Source organism: Triticum urartu, chromosome 7A, assembly GCF_056163025.1.
Source record: "Triticum urartu cultivar PI428250 chromosome 7A, HENAU_Tu73, whole genome shotgun sequence".
Classification (NCBI taxonomy): domain Eukaryota; kingdom Viridiplantae; phylum Streptophyta; class Magnoliopsida; order Poales; family Poaceae; genus Triticum; species Triticum urartu.
Window position 1 is genome coordinate 99,893,353 of NC_141879.1, and position 22,673 is coordinate 99,916,025.

General features: G+C 39.7%; 2 protein-coding genes and 1 pseudogene across 2 annotated transcripts; all 3 read right to left on the reverse strand.

The window, feature by feature from the left end:
• Window positions 1–610: 610 nt before the first annotated feature.
• Window positions 611–2,079, reverse strand: LOC125523255 (dirigent protein 5-like). The gene is made up of 3 exons (XM_048688306.2): window positions 1,611–2,079; window positions 1,199–1,397; window positions 611–896 (listed from the first exon to the last, which is right to left on the reverse strand). Exons 1-3 carry the CDS (start codon window positions 1,982–1,984, stop codon window positions 891–893), a joined length of 579 nt encoding a protein of 192 aa, XP_048544263.1. The 5' UTR covers window positions 1,985–2,079; the 3' UTR covers window positions 611–890.
• A 3,589-nt stretch (window positions 2,080–5,668) lies between these two features.
• Window positions 5,669–7,698, reverse strand: LOC147958244 (uncharacterized). Its single transcript, XM_087532010.1, has one exon. It carries the CDS (start codon window positions 7,496–7,498, stop codon window positions 5,669–5,671), a length of 1,830 nt encoding a protein of 609 aa, XP_087388136.1. The 5' UTR covers window positions 7,499–7,698.
• A 3,496-nt stretch (window positions 7,699–11,194) lies between these two features.
• Window positions 11,195–18,743, reverse strand: LOC147958245 (uncharacterized; annotated as a pseudogene).
• Between the last annotated feature and the right edge of the window lie 3,930 nt (window positions 18,744–22,673).

Below are 22,673 nucleotides of genomic sequence, written 5' to 3' on the forward strand. Positions count from 1 at the left end.
CGCAAAAAGACGAGCCGGGCGCTGGCGTACATCACTGTTTATCCTCGTATACCATCAGTCGACGTCAATTTCTTCCACCCGTATTTTCTTTTCTGCCATGGACTAAGATAACATGTTCAGATGCCGCCCATCACAGTAGCACCGCTCTCCTTAAACACTCTTATATTTTTTACAGAGGGAGTACAACCGTTGTAGCCCTGCCTTGTTCGAGTCAAGGTCGAGCCCAGGTCCTTGTGGTTAAGAGCCCCAATTCTATAACATCAAATTTTCCCCTTGCAATACATTAATGCACTAATCTTTTGTGTATTTGCAAAAAGAGTACAAGAGATGTATATGCATCTGCCGATGCTACCAAATAACATGGCTATCGTTTTTATATGATTGCGTTATGTCATGGCCGCCTAGGTGATATCTTTGTTGGCAATTATTCTAAACGTTGTGGAAAACATTGGGGCTCTTATGGTCCTTGAGGTAAACTGCTTTCGGGATAGACACTGTTAAGTGTATGAATAACGGTTGTTTTGTGTTTCATTAATTTATTTTGCTTTAAGTTTTCATATATGCTTGTCTCATGATTAATCCAAATAATATAATTATGTGGGTATAACACTTTCTCAAACAAACAAGCTCCATTATTACACATCATATCCAAGACATTACATAGACACCAACAAACAGATGGGTTGACACAGATTATGGACTGGATATCCACCGTGCGAGAAACCCACATGATATTTTGAATGAAAGATAGAAAGAGGGTATGCTAACGCATACTCTAATGACACAGGCAGACCACAACAACGATCCATCACACTACAAGCAAAATGCAAACACATTTTCTCATCAAATTACTGACATTGGCGCTAGTCTTTCAACGAACGAGATACACCTCAAGCCTGCAGCGAAAAGTGAAACCATAGCTAGTGTCATGTCAAGCATTCGTATATAAAGCTTCATTACTTGATATGCAACACCCTATAAACTAATTGCACAAAACATTCAACAAGCATTTGATTCAGTTAAATATGGCCAATGTCGTTAAAACAGAACCTCCGTTAATGCATTTGCACTTGAATGTCCACAAATATCTTAATGTAATGCAGTTTCAGTAGGATAATATGTACGGTACAATCCATTTCCCTTCAACGAATAGAGCACAAGAATTTGAATATAAACTTAATTATAATATTGTACTTACAGCTTGTGTAATATCCCTTGTGAAGCGTACACGAATATTGAGTTCTTTAATACCATCTTCAAAAGTAGAGGCCGGATGATTTGTGAAACTTATTATACCCTGTGCCATAATGAATTGACCAGTTCCACCGACAATAGACCACTGCCCACTTTCCAAACCTGCGGTTATACCCATCACTTGAAGGGTGGACCCCGCAAACCTGTTTCATGTTCAAAATAGAAAGTTCCGTTATAGGGTCAGAAGTGCATGTAGAGTTTGACAAATGCACACTTATTATTATGTGTCTATACACTAGTAAGGTGTGTGAAATCCTTGGCTACAAATATAGTACAGGTAAGGACATAAATTTAATGTTGCAGGCAAAGAACTCATGAAATATACTTAGATATTGAAAAGTAGCAAAACATATTACCTTCCTTGCTGAAACTCTATGTTATGAGTCGTGTACCATCTGTTAGGCTTGGTTAAACCAGCCTGGACATGCACACCTTGTACACGTGCAACAACCGTGTCTTTGGAATTTGTTGTCTCGGTAAGAGTCCAGTCATGGACTATCGTCGTCCCAAACCCAAAAGGAAAACTTGCTTGGAGTAAGGTTTCCTCATTGCGATTTGGGTTGTTTGGCCCGTCGACGAATTGGTGCAAGAACAAGTGCAAGTTAACCTCGGTCATACAAGGGAACTGACATGTCTTAAGAGGTGCAATCTCGTCGATGGGGCTAGAAATAGCAAGGATTTGTGGTAGCACTATAAGTAAACAAACCAAGACACCGAATGGACTAGCCATGGAGACGATTGTGTGCAAGAAGGGCGAAAGAGAACTGAATGGACTAGTTGAATGGTGGGGCAAGTTGTATCTTGTTGTGTTTTGTGAGAGAATAAGAGGGTAGAGGTATCGTATATATAGAATGCTTGGAGTGCTAGTGCCCACCTCTGGTGGGTTTCTCTTGGGCGTTTAATTAGTTTTGTTTTAGACTTTTTAACACCCTATGCAACTTAGACCTGCAATCCAACTAAGGATCTAACATGACTAGTTTTCCATGTAAGGATTAGGTATGGGTTTTTTATCCGCATAAGGATGCCTCACAAGCCAACTATCTAAATTCACTATAATTTCTAAATATTGGCAAGTTTATGGTTCTTATGGTTATATAAATGCTTATCTCATCGAAGAATGAACTAACAAGCGATAGTAAATTATACCATATATGTTGAACATAATAATTTGGAATATACATGTGTCACGTTAAGTATTTAGATATGTGCATCTAATAAATAGACAAGTTCATGTAGTGTACACTTAAACACAAGGTATATACACCACCTTTGTACAACATACCGATAAAATTGTAAAAGCTATAAATAAATGGGATTTCTATTTTCATGCCCCTCATTGCTTATATCTAGGTGATTTATCCTTTTGATGCACTTAGCAAGTTTCAATTGTAACAAAGAGGGAAACATATATTATAAAAGAAAATTTTATCCGAAAAATAAAAGCTAGTTGGCCAACGGACAATTACAGAAAGTGCAAGATTGCTCGGCATCAACTAATGCAAGCAATGGATATGGATTCATTTTGACTAGCATCTTAATAAGGTATATTCGTCATTTTTAAGTTAATTTAAATGTGTCAAGTCAGATAGTTGGGGTACGCAGATGTATGCCTTAGATACGTCGGTACTTGCCTTGGTTTGCGTACAACCAAAAGACACAATTATATTTCCATGGAGTAGTTGCAGATATATATATTGTAATTATAATATGCAATTAAATCCCTCAGGGGCGGCTAGCTACATGTATATTAATTTAAACTAGATCTAAATTCGATAATTCATCCTGGAGCCCTGGCTCAGCTGCTCCCGGTCAGCAAAAAATTCAAAACAAAATACTAGAAAAATTCAAAAATTCCAATTTTTCTGTGTGGTAGATAATTTGATGCTTGAGGTCCGCTCCAAATTTCAACTCATTTGGATATCTGAGTAGGTCTCGACAAAAAAGACAAATCGGATCAAAACAGTTCGTGAACAGTGAACTTTTTCACAGACCCTGATTTTGTCTTTTTTGCACAGACTTGCTCAAATGTCCAAACGAGTTGAATTTTGCAGCGAACCTCACGCATCTAATTATCTACCACACAAAAAAACTTGGAATTTTTTGAATTTTTTTTGAATTTGTTTTGATTCTTTCCATGAGCACGGGTGCAGCTGAACCCGGGTGCAGGTTCGCCGCACTCAATACTTAATATATGATTCATGTCAGTGGCATATAAAAGAAATCATGACAGGATGTAGTATATGGATGCGTCGGATGCCATTCAACTGTTGTAGCATGCATGTGATAATTCATGTGCGTTCTAGCTAAGATTTGAAACACTCCACATGTCACCGCCACATGCTTGCATGTGCGACCTCAGCTATTAGCTTTGGTGAAAGGTCATGACTATCTACTTGACCCATGCATGTAAGCTTAATATTGACGAAAAGACCTAAGATAGTCAAATTGAAGCCATATTGTTTTGTCTGTTAGTATATGCCGACGGATCTTCTCTTCACGTCGGCATCCATAGGCGAAATAAGTAGCTCTTATTGTATGGATGGACCTGTATGCCATCATATATTATGGGTGTGGACAGTATGTCAAGTGCATCCATGTTATAATCTCTATGGATGCTATATAGATGCGGTGCTTGTATCCTAGTTTCTTATCCATTGGACACATAGATCTCAATGCTCAGCTCGTGGTATTTTTTTTTTTTAAAAAGGAGGATGACCCCCGGCCTCTGCATCTGGGAGATCAGCCCGTGGTATAGATAACATGATGTGGATGTGCCATCCAGAGAATATTTCCAAATTATCTGATCTACAGATGTACATTTTATAAATGTTGGTTAATGAAGTCCTTGATGTGGTAATATTATGAATCTTTAGTCGACTTGCTAGTTGTGCACTGCATAATAATATTACTATGGTAAGATCACGTCACATTAATTAAATTAGAGCATGTAGCTATACCAGTTATGAAAAGGTTAAGATCCGTTTAATTAGCTTGCATTTATGATATTGGTTTTACTTGCAAAGTCTGGCCCAATAGAGAGTAAATTTTGATACGGATCCCCAAACATTAAACCAAGCTGTTGAAAATCCGTTCAATTTTTTTGTGTGGCGGGAAAATCCATTTAATTAACTTTCTACAACAGAGCCACATGCTCTATATTTAATGGATTTAGCAATACAAGAAAACCACCGCTAGAAAATAAAATTGCATCCCGGTCCTTGGATATACAAGTTAAAGTGGTTCTTAACATGTCAGCAACTAGAATGGCGTTTTGGAGGCCGAGCTCCATGGAGCCCTTTATTTTTGAAAAATTCTAATTCAAACTCTTATGTTTCAAAAAACTCAAAAAAATATGCATGCATGTAAGGATGTAACCCACATGTGTGTAAAATATTCATGATGAAATACCTTGAGTTACGACCTGTACAACAAAGACAAATTTATGGCCTGGGAGGATGAATAATATCATGTGTTAAAAAGCCCTAGATTTTTATTTTTTGCACAGCCCTTATTTCAACGTATTTTTCCCTGAAAATTTACACACATGTGTGTTATGCCTTCATGTATTTCTGTGTTTTTTAGAATTTTTTGAAACATAAAAATATGGATTTTGATGAAATTTGAATGTTTAAATTTGGAGGCCTCATTGGGGCTCGATCACCAAAAGGGATTTCCGGTCAGCAACTTGCATTAGTATTGGAATTTGTGTAATTGCATAGTCTGATGTGTATCTTACTTGCTAATATTCTGATCTAGAATTCCCTAAATAAAGTTCAAATTAGAGTACATATCTATCAAAGCTGATGAAGACTGATTAGCTTATGGTAATATAGATGTTTATCACCTCGAACAATGGACTAACCAGAACAGAAGAACATGGAATATATGCGTGTCACCATTAAGCATTGAGATATGTCCATCGAAGAAACAGGATAACCAAATTCACTTTGTGTACACTAGAAACATTGTGCAGCTTTTGTGCAACATCTCTCAATAAAGAATGTAAAACCTATGGATGAAACATCTTTAGGGACACCCTCTCGACGCATTTAGAAATCTTCCATTGTAACAAAGTGGGCAACATATATCATATAAGACAATTTATCCATGCAAATAATAGCTAGTTGGCCAATGGGCGATTACAAAAAGTGCAAGATGACTCGACATCTACAAATACAGACAAATGATATGGATTCGTTCATGACTAGCATCTTAGGTCTATTAGTCAATATTAAGCTAACTTACATCTGTCAAGTCAGATAGTTGGTGTACATACTTGGCTTGGTTCGCGTCCAACAAGTTATCAATTAGTGTCAAGAAAAGAAACAAGAAGTATAAATTATATTCCCGAGGGGTGGCCGCAGGTACAGTAACATTTCCATTAAAGTAAAGCAAGTAATATTTCAAATAGGAACTACATATTTGCTAAATAAGATATCCATTTCAGTAAAGCAAGTAAGTAAAGAATTATCTTCTGCTGATCAGAAATGAAAACCCAACCTGCTCCTTGGTCATTAATATCCATGTCTTTGATTAACAGAGCAATAAACCACTTCCAGCTATCATTAGTTTCTTTCTCCACCACAGCCCAAGCCACTGGGTACATCTGATTATTTGCACCCCTTGCAATTGCAGCCAACAATTCACCTTGATAAGTTCCCTTGAAAAAGCAGCCATCCAGTCCTATGACTTTCCTGCATCCTGCTTTAAAACCTTTCTTCATAGCATCAAAACAAACATAAAACTGTTGAAAAATGTTCTTCTGCAACTCTGTGGGATCTAATATAATGGCCACAGTACTGCCAGGGTTGCTCCTCAACAGTTCTAGTTGGTAGTCAAACACTTTTTTGTACTCACTTTTCATGCCACACATGAGTTTGTCAAGTACTATTTTCTTTGTTGCCTTGCATTTGGAAATTGACACATCAGCAAACATATCTTTGAGCACAGTGGCTTTATTGCTGTCAATTTTCCACATTGGATTTGCTAGGATAATGTGTTCATATCTATTTGCAATCGTCTTAGCACTAACAAGCTTGTTCTCCCTGTTCTGTGCACACTGGTGCTCTTCTTCATAGGCAATTACCTGAAACCTAGAACATCTACTTGTCTTGGCACCATATAGCATCCAGGGGCAACCAGGCCAGTCACATTTTGCTCTCACCCTCTGCTCCTCAGATTTTACAAATGAAATGCTCCTCTTAGTAGCTAGCCCATACCTCTTGAGTGCTTTAACTAATTGGTTCTTGCTTTTAAACACCATTCCCGAACTAAAATGTGGAATTTCTGTATCTGGATTGAACCTAACATACTGGCTCTTCCTCCTAACCATCTGACCATCTTCATCTTCATCATAACCGTAACCCTCATCAGAGGACTCAAACTCTATGTCCTGTACAACTTCTTCCACATTAGCAACTAGCTCTATGGGAACTGGACCTGTTGACTCCTTGGAGAACCAAATTTCAGAAGCTTTCATCTTCTTCTTGAATTTCCTTGCATGTTTTCTCAGCTCTACTACCTCAGATTCCTCTCCACTGTCATCAGTATGTGCCACATAATCAGGATCACCTGAATCTTCAGAATCTGAACCATGCTCTGCAGCTTCTGCAATTGGATCTATAGTTTGGCTAGCAACAACTGGCTGAGAGGGATTGATTATTTGAGAAACTTGGGACAGATCATCAACTCTGAAGTTGTTCTTCACATGGCTGTGTATCACTTCAGTAACAACACCACCCTCATTAGGAACTAAGATATTTTCCAATATGTCTACCCCTGCTACTGCATTAACTTGCTGAACATGATCTTCTTCTTCTGCAGTGATAACTGCATCTGGTTCTTCCTCACTAGAATTGTTTACCATGTCATTCAACTCATCTTCTTCAAAATTAGAGCCACTATCTTCTCCCTCTGGTTCATCTTGCTCACCATTGTACTCCACAAAAACATCAGCAACCCCTCCATCTGTTATGTACTCTGACATCTGCAGGCAACCTTCATCAGTGTATAGAAACACTAGTCCATTAACCAACTCTCTCCCTGGCATAAGAAAATACAGCTTCATGCTCTCTTTAACTGTCAAATGGTCTCCTAAAAATCCTCTGAGCTCTGGCAGTGACAACTTATCCCTCTCTATCTCTGACAATGCAGTATCTCCACCAACATAATCAAGAGATGGCCCAATACAAATGAACTCCCCTCCATAGTGAAACCTGACATTGAGAACCTCCGCTGGATCCATGAACTGACTAAAAAACCCTACAAAAACACATATATGCAATCGGGTTCACCTACATTCAGTAATCTACAGTGCAACATTTAATTTCAGACAATATTCGACACCTTCAGTAATCATAGTTACAAAACTGACTAAAATACTACAAAAAACGATTAAACCTACAATCCATCTAAGGCATCGATCCATTAATATGTATTTGGCCCCAAATCCTTTCATTCAACAAGCCACAAAATCACCAAAAAAAACCACACCTTCCGCCACTATAGAACCCTAAACCTTACTACACGCGGGAGGAAACGAAGACCACCGATCAATCACAGATGATGAGGATGACTCACCTGTTCCTTTGCCGCCGGCGTGGACGTCGGAGCTCGCTGCGATCATCCGCATGCCATCGCCATTGCCGCCGCGGAGAGGAAGCTGGTGCGTCGGGAAAGAGAAGGGGAAGGGGCGAGGGGGCGAAGTGAGCAAGGAGTGGTGCGACCTGGTCTGGCTCGACCATTTAGCGCTTCCAGCGACCGAGCGGGACCCACAACGATAGCTGACTCAACAATCCCAACCTTCCTCCCTTTGGATTAGATTTTCGGGATTAGAGAGTTGAGGGTGCCGATTTTCGGGATTTGGAGGTTGGGGTTTAAAAACGACGACACGTATGAGTTCAGGGTTTAAAACAGACTTTACCCCCAGTGGATAGGCTTTTTGCTCCTGGGCTGGTCGGTGCTGGGCCTCGAGGGCCACAAGCTGGGGTGGCATGTTTCTAGTCCTGATGGAACAACGCCACCAGGACGAGCACTGCGCGCACTGCTACCAGGCGTACCGTACGTGCCCTCGGGCGCGTCGGCTACCGGTTCCTCTCGCGCGTGTGAAGCAGCGGAAGTTGCTGGCGCCACGCCGTTTGTCGCGATCGACGTCTCCGGTTGATCACCAATGTCTGCATGCTCGTAATCATTGTAAACAACGTTAAAAATATCATCGGAAGACGGGTATACCGGCTCGGTGGAGTTCCAATTCTAGGACCTTGCTTCTTCAAAGACCACATCACGTGTTACAATCACTTTATTGGTTGAGGGGTTGCACGCACGGTACGCCTTCGTGCCTTTTTCATAGCCAACATGGATCGAGATCCGAAACAAGTGGTGCTCAATGTTGATAGCGAGTTGACAACTTTTCTACGCGAGGATCTAGTGCGGCATGATAGGGGCAAGCACATTGATACAGTGAATCGGTACATAAAGGACTGCGTGGAAGAAGGTAAGACGGAGGTTAACTACATTTGCACCGATAATCAGCTAGCAGATATCCTAACCAGATCTTTGGAAAAAGAGAAATTCTTAAAGATGCGAAGAAGGATCAGCGTCGGAGCTGTGACGTGACGACTTCATCATTAGAAGAGTGATTGTTGGAGTTAATCACGACCGTGATTTCTGGCCAGCTCGGATAATATATTCTAATCAATATTAATTAAGATTTTGATTAGGTTAATATGTGATTAGGTGAAAGTGGTAGACATGACGTACTTTTTATCTTGAATAGTATTTACTATTCACTAGGTAGGGCACTATTCACAAAAGTGCTTTACTATTTAAAACACTATTTGGAATAGTACTTTCACTATTCACAGTAATATTTAATTCAATATGATTACCTTCACGTTCTAACTAGATTATTTATTTGATACAGGATCTATTCTGGACTGGCGAGGCCAACAATTCGTCCGACGGTGTGCGCAGAGGTGTAAAATCCTACTCAGTACTCACCATATTTATCATTATGTTGTATCAGATGTAGCTAGTTACGTTCACTTAGCAGTTTTAATTGCAAATTTATGGGGTAAATTCCTATCGTCTTCCCAGGCAGTTCCACCCGAAGGGAACACTTCTCTACGGCCACAAGGTTCTCATTCAAACGCCACTTTGGGCTACACAGAGAACTACACACGCAGAGGTTTCTCCTATAGGATCCCTAGCATAAGAACTCGTCCCATAAATTCATAAATAAAAGCACTAAGTGAAACCAAGAAACTACATTATTTCAACAACATAATTTACATATGGTTTTCCCTTTCGGGAGGCCCCGAAGGGATTACAGACAACTAGGAAATTACCTTCAAACTCTTGACGAACTAAGCGCCTTCTTGGCTATTCTACTAGCAGTTGTGGTGGCTAAACTACAAAGGAAGTGGTGCTCTAGTGGAGAGTCTCGATGCTCTGAGTGCTTCGTGCTCTCCCGTCTCTTGTGTGTGTTCTTGAGCCTAGCGTTTTCTTATATAGCCGCGAGGAACGCCTTCAGGAGCCTTCCTTCACTTATTTTACACACGATAGCATGCACGCGTGTCCCTCTAGGGTACATGCGTGTCTTTCTAATAATATAGAAAAGTACACCATAGTATGCACGCGTGTCCTACTAGGGTACATGCGTGTCCTTCTAATAATATAGAAAAGTGCGAGAGAGTGCCGACAAACTTCAATCTTCAGGAAACTTTGCTTTCTTCACGTGGCATTGTCTCTCGGTGAATAATTGGCTGGCCTCTGTGTACCAGTCTTTGCTCCTCGGCTATACAGATCATCATGCGATTAGCCTTCAGAGCTTCTTCTGCCTTCAAGAATTCATGTGCCAGTGTATGCGTACATACATGCCAAGGCTGCTCAAATATTCAACATTGCTTTATTTATTTTTAATTTAACTTGCTTAAATATTCAACATTGCTTTTTTTTCAGGGGGGGTCTTCCCTGCCCATATAATTGATAATACCTTATCAATATTTAAAATATATATTCTTGGGATTTCTATCAATATTCGGGTCGGGTATAGTCCTCCGCGCCCGAATAATTGATAGCAATATCAATATAGGCTATTTGGGCTTTATTCAGGTCGCCGCCCGTGCCCTGCTATGTCCATATGATCATCATCATCGTTTAACAGATTGAAATCATATTTTTGATCGCATTCTTTCTTTATTTCTTCAAATTTTTCGTCCATTTCATGCCTTAATTCTTTTAATATTTCTTCTTTCAATTCTTTCTTTATTATTTTTGAAAATTCTTCAAATCTTTTATCCATTTCTTGATCTATGTATTCACTATCTAAAGGGTCAAGCCCCTTTAGAAGGCATTCTTGATATGTCTTATATTTTGGAGGCTCTTCCTTCTTTATATTTTTAGAGCTTGATGCCTCCCCCTTTGTGGGAGTTGGTGAAGCAGGTATGCCTCTTTTCATTTGGATATAGTCTTTCGCCTTTGGGTCAATATAATAATCTGGTCCAAATACCTTTCTTGCCCAGAATAAGGCATCATCTATATTATAATATCTTTTGAATGTTAAATCTTGTCCTTTCCTTTTTGCATCTATTTTTTCAATCATTATATTTTCCCATTCCAAATATATGCCAGGTTTATTTCCATCAAATATAATATATAGTGTTTCTCCTTTTGGTATTTCAATCTTTTCAGGTTTTGGCAAATTTTTGTTTAATTCATTAAAATATTCTGCCAAACTATTGAGAATTGATAAAAAAATATCCTTTTTCCTCTCTCTTGAGAGTATATTGGAACCAGAAATTATCCAATATGCATCTTTGAGCTTCATCAAGCTTGATATGGGGTTTTGGCTTGAAATTGAATGTATTTGGCTGAAACATTTTCAGCCTATTTTCTTCTCCAAAGAAGAGATATTCATCCTTGTTGGCGAATAATCCTTTCCTCATTTCTGCAAATTTGATGCATGAGAAAATATGTCAGGTAAGGTATTATCCTTCACCTTAATATGCTCAAAAATAACTTTGTAACCATTCCCAGCTATGGTGTCCTCAAATAAGACCCATCTTCTGGTTGAGCTTTTCTTACTATTAATTTTATTGTAATATCGACATATAGCTTCACAGTCTGTACGCACTGTAAATTCTTTAAATCCTAGATATAGCCTAAATGCATTTATTGCATTTACAACTGCAAGGATTTCCCTATCAATATTATTTACCGTCTTTAATTTGTAACTTCCTGAAGCATATCTGCATATTTTTTCATCTGCTTTTGGGGAGTATTTATTGGGTTTTTGTTTTAGTATCGCACCCCATCCTACCTTAGATGCATCTGTTTCAATTATAAAATAATTGTCTTCTAGAGGCAATTCTAGGGGTTTTAAATTCTTGACCTTTTCCTTGATGGCCTTTACTAATTTTATATCTTCGGAATTGAAGTATTTTTGACCATTTTTCCTTAATTTAGCATATAAAGGTCCTGCTAACTTTGCTAAGTTGTCTATATAGTTTCGCGCATAGTTTACAATTCCTAAGAACTGCTGTAAAACCTTTTTATCACTCATATTATCAGGAAACTCTAATATTTTCTTTGCAATATGTTCTTGTAGATATATCTTTCCTTCTCCTATTTCATGACCAAGGAAATTTAATTTTTCTTTGCAAATTTCCATCTTCTTTTTGGATAGTATGAGTCCATTTTGTTCTACCTTTCGAAAGAACACTTCAAGATGGGCTATATACTCTTTGTATGATTTTGAGAAAACTAACAAATCATCTACATATACCAATATAAATGCTTGATTCTCATTAAATATATTTTGCATTTTTCTTTGAAATAGTGCAGGTGCATTCTTTAGACCTAATGGCATTACTAGCCATTCATAATGGCCTTGTGGACAAGTAAATGCTGTCCAGGGAATAGATTCTTCAGCCATTTTTACTTGCCAAAATCCTGCCTTTAAGTCGAATTTAGAGAAATATTTACTTCCTTGTATTCTATTAATCCATTCCTGCTTATTAGGTATATTATATGCATCATCAACTGTATTATCATTAAGCCTTTTAAAATTAAATACCATTCTAGATTTTCCTCTAACTTCTTCAGCATGATTTCTAACTATAAAAGCAGCAGATCTATGAGGACTTCTACTTTCTCTTATAGCTTTTAACTTTAATAACTCTTCAATATGCATTTTGAATTCTTCAATATCCTTTGGAGTAGCTTCTATTGGTCCTGAATTAATTATATAATCTGGATTTATGATATTTATTTTGCAAACTATAGAGTTCTTATCCCAATGTTTCATTGGTATTTCTCCAATAATTTGTATGCTTTCTAGTCTTTGCACAATCTTATCTATATCCTTTTTAGATTTTATATCTTTATACCAATTTGGAGAGAATGATTGTAACCCAATGCATTCTGTACATGTATTTTCTATATGGTATTCTTCTATGGTCTCACTAAGTTCTTCGTCTTTACATAATTCAAGGGGATCCGGACTTGTGCTATATTCATCATCTAAATTAGATATTTCTACATTTTGCAAGGACTTTCTTTGTTTTCTTACTTCAGATATGTATGGAACATTATCTTGATAAGGGATAAATGTTACCCCTTCTTCATGTATGATTGTGGTTTGTAAAGATTGTTGTAAAAATCTTAACCCTATTATCATGTCATCATTTATTACTGACAAATCTCTTATTGTAATTTCATCTATTATATATTTTGTGCCATTTATGTAAGCTTCAATATTATATGCTAGCTGATTATGGATCTTCTTTATTCCTGACATATCAGTAGATACTTCAGCTTTATTATCATCTATAGTTTCAACTATTTCGGGACATCTCATAAAATATTTATCATGGATGATGTTCTTAGTGCAACCAGTATCTAATAGTGCTAGTAGTTTATATAAAATATTTGGCTTAAGAACAATCCTAACTGGGATCCTTATTCCTAACACTTCTTTGAATGGTAATCGAACAATATATTTATTCCCAAAGCTAGTAATTGCATCTTTCAGTTGTATTAATTTGTCTCCTTTTTTATCCCTTACTGTTACCATTTGCTCTTTCATTTCCGTGATTTCAGCAACATTATTGTCTTGCTTATTACTATTTTGTAACTCATCTTTAAGTGTTTCTAGTTCCGCTTCTAGCTTATTTATTCTATTTTCTAAATTTCTAACCCTACTGGATAATATTCGTTCTTCTGGTTCTAATTCTATTTCTTGTCTCCACTTCTGATTATTGGCTCTTAGACATGAGGCACATGCTTGTTTTAAACACAAGCTACATGTGAACCTATTATCTTGGCTTGGGTAATATATACAGAAAGCACATTTTATGTTATAATCACCTTTTCCTCTAATCCAATCATGTTCACAATCTACTTGGTTCATCATTTCAATTTTTAAACCGGTTAATTCATCTATCAGGTCTATTTCATCTTCACTTGATTCATATTCTGGAGCCTCATTTTCTACTTCATCTGTCTCTATAATTGAATATATTGACTCATCATCTTTTATTTCATCACACATACTAATATATTCTCATTAACGCTATCTATAATTAATACTCTTTCTTGTTCTTCATATTTGCTAGAGTATCTTTTCTGGTCTTTATTAGGACAAGTTCTACTTAAGTGATCAGGAGAGTTACATATGAAACACCTGCATGTTTTATCATAGGTTTTCTTAGGATTATATCTTCTTACATTTCTTTTATGCAAGAATGGGGCTCTATTGTCTGACCTTCTTAAGAAATATCTTTTCTTTGTTCTAAAATTTCTATTATCTCTCCTTTGTGGTTTATAATATTTGTTTTTTCTATGCCTTTCTTCTCCATATGTTAGTGGTATTTGGACAATGTTATTGCAAAAATTGTAATCGGATTTCTTCATAGATCTTTGGGCTTGAATGCTAGTACACACCTTTCTTAATTGTTTGAAAACAAATGTTATGGCTTGGGATATATTTACCACATTTCCTCCTGTTTCTTTTTTATACTCCTCAAATATTATGGAACCTAGAGGATCAGGCAACTTATTAAAATATCTTTCTACTACACCTACATTAAAACCTTGTTTAGCAGTAGTAGCATTATACAAATAATGCTGTGAAAATTCTTTTATACCTTTCCAGCTTGTTAATGTTAATTTTTCTATTTCTCTTAACCTTTCATTTTGTAACGAGGTATGTCCTAATTCTGGATCTTCTGCTATGATCATATTTGAAATAACATTCGCAAAATTATTAGGGTTACTTCCTGCCCTTTTTAATTCTTCATATTGACTAGGGTATGACTCTACCCATTGTTCCCATAGAACTTTTACAGATTCTCCTAAAATGTTTCAAGATATGTTAGCATATCTTCTACCTTAGTGCCTATATTATACTGATTTTGTATATATTTTTCACTATTAAACCTTTCCATATGCTGATTATATTTGGCCAATCTATTGGATCATGAGCTGCTAGGTTTAATATAGCGCCATCATTCTTATAATTCTGAAATTGCACTGGTTTTTCAAAATCTCTTCTTTTAGTACCCATATATCTATATTGCCCTGGGATATATGTAGGTTGATAGTCATCTTTTTCTGGAGGCCATTGTCCAGCTGATCTGATAGGTCTTTCTCTTTCTCCTTCTCTTTTTACAGACGATTCTCCATATCCTCTTCTCCTTTTACCACTATTTTCTACTTCCATGGCTTCCATTGCATTGTCTAAATTATGAAGTCCCACATCATCTAGTGAGTTGTAGAAATCACTATTTTGTTCTGAATCATCATATCTTTCATCTTCTAACCACATTTCTTTTATTAATTCTTCCTCCTCCTCATAACTTTGTAATAATAACTTATTATTGATATCCCATTGCTCTTCTTCACTAATAACTTCTTCATTTTGAACAATATTCTTATCCTTATTATTATTATTATTATTATTATTATCATTATTAATGATAGAATTTTTATTAATAATAGCATTTGCTTTTCTTTCTGCGGATACTATAATTTTATCTTCCATGGTTAAACTACTAGTGGCAAACTTTTTATCATTTTTTAGTTTCTTCAACCTTGCAATTTCTCTAATGATAAATAGTTCTCTTTCTCTAATTTTAGGCCAATCCTTTGTCATAGAATGACTATATTCCCATTCAATATGCTTTAGTTTCTTTTCCCAATGAATTATTTCATCATCTAAATCAGCCTTTTCCATGCATTCAGATATACCTTTATTTTTCTCATCATTAATTTCTGATTCTGACATAAAAGATTCAGAGTCTTCTATTGATGCAGCCTTATAGTTCATAAATCGAATGCTGCTACTTCCTTCACAATTTTGATAGCTTATGTAGTTTTCAGGTTGCTTTAATTCTTTTTTCTCTATTAATTCACCTATCTTCCATTCTTCTCCAGCTCTTTCTTCAGAACCAATTTTAAGAGGATTCATAAACTTTATACCTTTTGATTGCATACTATCAATTACGTCATTCACATTTACTCTATATCTGGAGCTACTTCTATTAGTGAGCCTTCCTATAAATTCTATGCTTACTAGCAAATTTGTTCCTTTAAAATCTTCATAACCTTTAGTTTGGAAACCAAAACTCATTTTTTCAATAAATTCTTTTACGGGCATCATTAGGTCTGGAGCTATATAGGTTATTAGTCTATTTTCATTCATGTCTCCTTCCAAAAATCCTAATGCTGCTTTGTCCACAGATTCCCATCTTCTGTCTAATAAGGTTATCAAAACCTTCGCACCTAATTTCTTCCTTGTCATACCTTTTACTCCTATGATATACATGCCTTGATGAATATATTTGTAACCACAATATTTTAATTCATTTTCAATATTTTTGCTTACAATTCTTAAATCTACTGGATGTGTTAACACACTTAATTCTACTTCTCGAGATATTCTATATAGACCACTCTTACTTTCAAACATACCCATGTGATATACTTGTTGTGGTTTTATTTTTCTTAGGGTATCTTTCTGATATCTTTCTAGATCCCTTTGTATATCTATAACTTCTTCAATACTATCAATATCATTAGCTTTGCATGATAATCTATGCTTCATGGCCAGAGGTCTTGAATCTTGCCTTACTAATTGGAGAGTTTTGTCTCTTCTAAGGAAGCCTTTAGATACATCCATTTTTCTGAATTAATATTTCTAGTAGAGGAAACTATTCCAGATGATGATAGCACAATTTCTTTGTTGCTTTGAACACTTTTTAGCTTATCTAATACTTGAATTAATAGTTGGATGGTTGTGTTATTTTGTCTTATTATTACTTTGGAATCTTCTTTTGGGGAGTCGTGATCGGAGAATCCGACAGGAGGTGACAGGTATTTTGCTACTTCGTTTAATGCTTGAGTATATTCAGTCATATAATTATGAGATAATCAAAGTTTTAACCTCTTGCACCAACTTTTTTATTTCAAGTATATCTTGTCTTGATTCAGTGCGTGGGAGTGACTCTTTGCCTTTACTTAAGTAACGGCCTATTGATAGCACTTCTTCTTTAATATAATCGTTATTCTTGCAAATTGTATTCTGTCTTGCTTTTGCTTCCTCTAGCTTATGTAAAGCTAGATCAATTTTATTATTCAACCCTGAATACTTATCAGCAAGCTTTTGGTATTCTTTGAATAAACTTTCAAATTTTTGGTCTAAATTATCTTGTCTTTTCCCCCAAGATATGTAAAAGTTATATATCAAATCGACGACTGTATTTAACTGACTATGAGATGTATGCCAGATATGCTCTTCAGAGGGATTTACTCTACACCTTAAATTTAGATTTTCTTTAGTATTTATTACTTTACCTGCGCTAACTTCTAAGTTTAAATATTTTAACCTTTCAATGATTAAACGCTGGACCTGATACCAACAATATAGGGAAATAAATTTTTTACTAATATATTCTAATCAATATTAATTAAGATTTTGATTAGGTTAATATGTGATTAGGTGAAAGTGGTAGACAGGACGTACTTTTTTTATCTTGAATAGTATTTACTATTCACTAGGTAGGGCACTATTCACAAAAGTGCTTTACTATTTAAAACACTATTTGGAATAGTACTTTCACTATTCACAGTAATATTTAATTCAATATGATTACCTTCACGTTCTAACTAGATTATTTATTTGATACAGGATCTATTCTAGGCTGGCGAGGCCAACAACTCGTCCAACGGTGTGCGCAGAGGTGTAAAATCCTATTCAGTACTCACCATATTTATCATTATATTGTATCAGATGTAGCTAGTTACGTTCACTTAGCAGTTTTAATTGCAAATTTATGGGGTAAATTCCTATCGTCTTCCCAGGCAGTTCCACCCGAAGGAAACACTTCTCTACGGCCATAAGGTTCTCATTCAAACGCCACTCTGGGCTACACAGAGAACTACACACGCAGAGATTTCTCCTATAGGATCCCTAGCATAAGAACTCGTTCCATAAATTCATAAATAAAAGCACTAAGTGAAAGCAAGAAACTACATCATTTCAACAACATAATTTACATATGGTTTTCCCTTTCGGGAGGCCCCGAAGGGATTACACACAACTAGGAAATTACTTTCAAACTCTTGGCGAACTAAGCGCCTTCTTGGCTATTCTAGTAGCAGTTGTGGTGGCTAAACTACAAAAGAAGTTGTGCTCTAGTGGAGAGTCTCGATGCTCCGAGTGCTTCGTGCTCTCTCTCTCTCTCTATATATATATATACATATATATATATATATATATATATATATATGTCCTACCACTGTAAGTTATGTATCGAACCGTGAGATCAAAAGCAAAGAAATAAACACATAACCGTCACCGCCCTGTTTGGAGTTATTTATCCAAAACCATCATACTTGGGGCTAGGATAACAATTTGATACCACATTTGAGTCGGGGCACAAAAAACCATCAAAATTGCGCCTAATCTGTAACACAGAGCATCGATGCTCGAATTTAGTCGTGAAAACAGCGAATCAGACCAGTTGGGCCCACCTGTCCGGCCGATGTGGCATGCCTACATGGATAATTTGCTGAGGTGGCCAAAGGCCCCACCTGTCGGCCTCTCTTATTCACCCCCTCTCTATCCCCAAGCCACTTTCTTCTCCACCCACCCCGACACAGCCGGCTGTATCCAGCGGTAGCCGCACCCGCCAGAGCCCCGCCGGCCGGCGAGCGCCGTCGTTCCGACGAGCTTCTTCCCTGTGCCCTCTTCCTTTTTCTCCTATCATTTTCCCCGTGCCCTCTACCTATTCCTCCTATCATCTTCCCCCAATGCCCAGCCGCCATGGCGTGCCGCCGCATGTCAACTCCGGCGCCTCCTTGGCCGCGGGAGCCTCCTAGCAAGACGCCTATGCTTGACCTCTCCAAAGAGACACCAGCAGCGCCGCCGGACCCTCCAGCCTGCAGCGGCGACTAGCAGGGAGGTCGCGGCCGGAGGCCATGGCATCCATGGCGGGGCTCGCCGGAGTGGCTATAGCACGGAACTTTTTGCAGGAGGTGATGGTGGCTCATGTCGCCCATGTCCACGAGGCTGGCAACGAGCTCCGCAGGCTAGAGGTGTGCGCCCACCTGCCGGCGAGGCTCCTCGTGGTGCTACCGTCGTCGATGGAGCGCGTGCGCGAGGAGACCGTCCGTCGACATGGTGTGTTGGAAGGACGGAGGAGCACGCCGTGAGGAACCTGGAGCATGACCAGAAGCTCGCGGCGGCTGCGGTCTTCGGCACCGTCCACGCAAGGAGCTGGGGCGGCGGCCGAGTCGACGACTGGATCGAGCACAGGAGGGCTCGGGCGAGGCAAGCAAGGAGGGGAAGGAGGGTCAGTAGTGGTACGGCACTCCGGTGGCGAGCTCCCCGACGGGAGCAGCTCTGGCGGTCGAGTGCACTTTGAGCAAGAGTGGGTGGCATGCAGGTCAGCGCCCTTTATCTGTTTGTTGAAATGCCCACGAGAAAAAGATTTTTTTGGAAAAGAGACAAACAGATGAGTCACTTACAGGTGGGACCCTTGTCCAACTCAGCAAATTGTCCACACAAGCATGCCACGTCAGCCTGACAGGTGGGCCCAACTTGTCAGTTTCACTGTTTTCATGTGCTTATAGTGCTCCCTGTTAGTCATTAGACACAAAATTGGTAGTTTTTTGTACCCGGTCTGAAAAATGGTACTAAATTGTTACTCTATCCTCAAGTGTGGTGGTTTCGGGTAAATAACTCCTCTGTTTGCCATAAGGGCATCTCCAGCCGTTGGCCCCCACAGGGCGCATAAAAATCGCCTCCTGGGGGCGAGCCGGCGATACAATCGGCGCTGGGGGCGGTTTTGCGCCCAATCGTCGCCCCCAGGCATCGAAATTGGCCCACTTTGCAGCCCAATTTCGGCGAATAAAGGGCCCATATGGGCGAGAATAGGCCCATATTCGGCGTGGTTTCGCCGTGTCTCGACGTTCAATTATCAACACAATTATTTCTTATCACATATTTCATCACAGAAAAATCAAATACTTCAACAAAATAGTACAACAACAAATAGTTCAATACAAATTATATAGTTCAACAAATAAAAACTCGTATTTCATCACACGGCGTCCCCCTTGAGCCTCCATAGGTGCTCAATCAAATCTTTCTGCAGTTGATGATGCACCTGTGGGTCTCGGATCTCCTGACGCATACTGAGATAGGCAGTCCAAGTTGTCGGTAGATGGTGATCAACTTCGGCTAGAGGACCCTGCCTGTAGTATGGTTCAGTGTCAAACACTGGGTCTTCTTGCTCGCTCTCGATGATCATGTTGTGCAAGATGACACAGCAAGTCATAATCTCCCACATTTGATCTTTGGACCAGGTCTGAGCGGGGTACCGAACAACAGCGAATCGAGATTGGAGCACACCAAATGCCCGCTCGACATCCTTCCTGCAAGCCTCCTGAACTTTCGCAAACCAGGCGTTCTTGCCTCCTGCCGCAGGGTTTGAGATCGTCTTCACAAATGTTGACCATCTCGGATAGATGCCATCTACTAGGTAGTACCCCTTGTTGTATTGGTGCCCATTGATCTCGAAGTTCACCGGAGGAGAATGGCCCTCAACGAGCTTGGTAAAAACAGGAGAGCACTGCAGCACGTTGATGTCATTGTGAGTTCCTGGCATACCAAAGAAGGTGTGCCAAATCCAGAGGTCCTGTGTGGCTACCGCCTCAAGCACCACACTGCAACCGTTTTTGGCGCCTTTGTACATCCCCTGCCAACCAAATGGGCAATTCTTCCATTTCCAATGCATGCAGTCGATGCTTCCAAGCATCCCAGGAAATCCTCTTGCTGCATTCTGGGCTAGGATACGAGCAGTGTCTTCCGCATTGGGTGTTCTCAAGTATTGTGGCCCAAACACTGCCACCACTGCCCGACAGAACTTGTAGAAACACTCTATGCTGGTGGACTCGGCCATGCGCCCATAGTCGTTGAGTGAATCACTGGGAGCTCCATATGCAAGCATCCTCATTGCTGTCGTGCACTTCTTGATGGAGGTGAATCCAAGAGCACCAATGCAATCCATCTTGCACTTGAAGTAGTTGTCGAACTCCTGGATGGAATTCACAATCCTGAGGAAGAGCTTTCGGCTCATCCGATAACGGCGCCGAAATGTTTTCTCGCCGTGAAGTGAAGCATCGGCGAAGTAGTCGGAGTAGAGCATGCAGTAGCCTTCAAGACGAAGCCAGTTCTTTGCTTTCAACCGCCCCGGCGCCGAGCCACCTCGCCGCGGCTTTTCATGGCTCGCCAGCAGCTGGGCGAGGGCGGCGAGCACCATGAGATGCTCTTCTTCCTGGACGTCGGCCGCGACTTCCTCCTCCAGCAGCGCGGCGAGCTCTTCCTCGTCATCCGAGTCCATCGCCGAGATCGGCAAAACGCCGAACACCTTGCGCTCGATGGGCGTGTACCCGCCGCTAAACCGCGCCTCCGCGGCCGGAAACGCCCAACTGCTGTGGGAGGGGCTGCCGCGGCGAAGCGCTGCTATTTTCCGGCGGGGAATGGCTATCTAGCGGAGTAGGGCGGTGGCCGTCGCCGGGATATAGCTAGTGGTGGCCGAGGGCGCGGGGGGTGCGAGGCGAGTCGGGGGAAGAAAACCTTGACTTTTCCCTTGTCGGTGTGGGCCAGGCATGCTTTTCCCTAGCGCCGGAGCCCCCAACTGCTCCCCAGCATGCCGGGTTCGGCCTGTGACCGCCGGGCAGAAAAAAGGTCCGAACCGACGATTTTCGGCGTCCTGGGAGCGTGACTAGGCCGTTTTTTCGACGCCGGCGCTAAAAAAGTGACCTGAGGGGGCCTGTTGGAAACGCGGCTGGAGATGCTCTAACTCGCCGGAGTCTCGCGTGTGTGTTTCGAGCGGTCAACCAGCGATCCGGCGATTAGTACGTAGCGTGTAACTAGCTAGTACAAAGCTAGCTTCACGGGAGATCGGAAGCATCCAGGTGCTTGCCTGCTTAGTGATGTACGTGCGTGGGTTGGCCAAAGGATCGGCTAGCCGGAATTCGACGGAGTACTCGTCGGCGTTCGTACGCTCGGGACCAAAGACAACAAAGAAATCCAAGTTTTTATAGACTCTGCTCACTTGGTAGCAACATCTATTTGTTTAGCATGGTTTCATTCCATTTTTCTGATCAGTGACAAAATCCACCTAAGAACAGACAATACTATCTGTGAAAAATGGATCAGCATTGCATTTTACAACTACATCATCAGACAGTGACCAGCAGCAGAAATTTATTCATTTGCCACAGCCTGAAACTTTGAGAGGTCAGCCAATTAACACTACTAAGCACAGCTTCAGATATGTGCAACAACATAGACAAATAAATTTCTCAGCCAATTTTCATCTCGTTTTTCTAGCAGGGTATCACATTTCTTGATTTGTGTCATGATTTTATGTACAAACATACCATATTATCACTGACACATGGATCAGCATTTACAGCCTCACCACGAATTAGCGATCAAACACCACAAATTAATTTGTTGCCATGGCATCAGGTTCTAAGAGGCCCGCCAATCGATACTAGTAAGCACAATTTCAAATATCTCCATCGACATAGGCATGTAAATTGCAGAGTCAATCTCACCTCTTAGTCCATCCTGTGCCTCAGGATTCACTTTCCCGGACGATTCCACGGACTGAGTCAGGGACTCCTTTCTCTTGCCTCCTGCCCTCCTGTCATCGCAGGGCACTCGCAGCGGCAAGACCGGCTATTCTATTGCTCTGGTTTTCCCTGCTATTTTTTCCCACTCTATCAACTATTTAAATATGAATTCCAGTGCAATAATGATGAAAGAAAATGTCAAAGATAATTTCAAAAGGTTTTGAGTGTTGACCGAGCATTCACAGACGATCTCTTGCAAACACTTTGTCCGC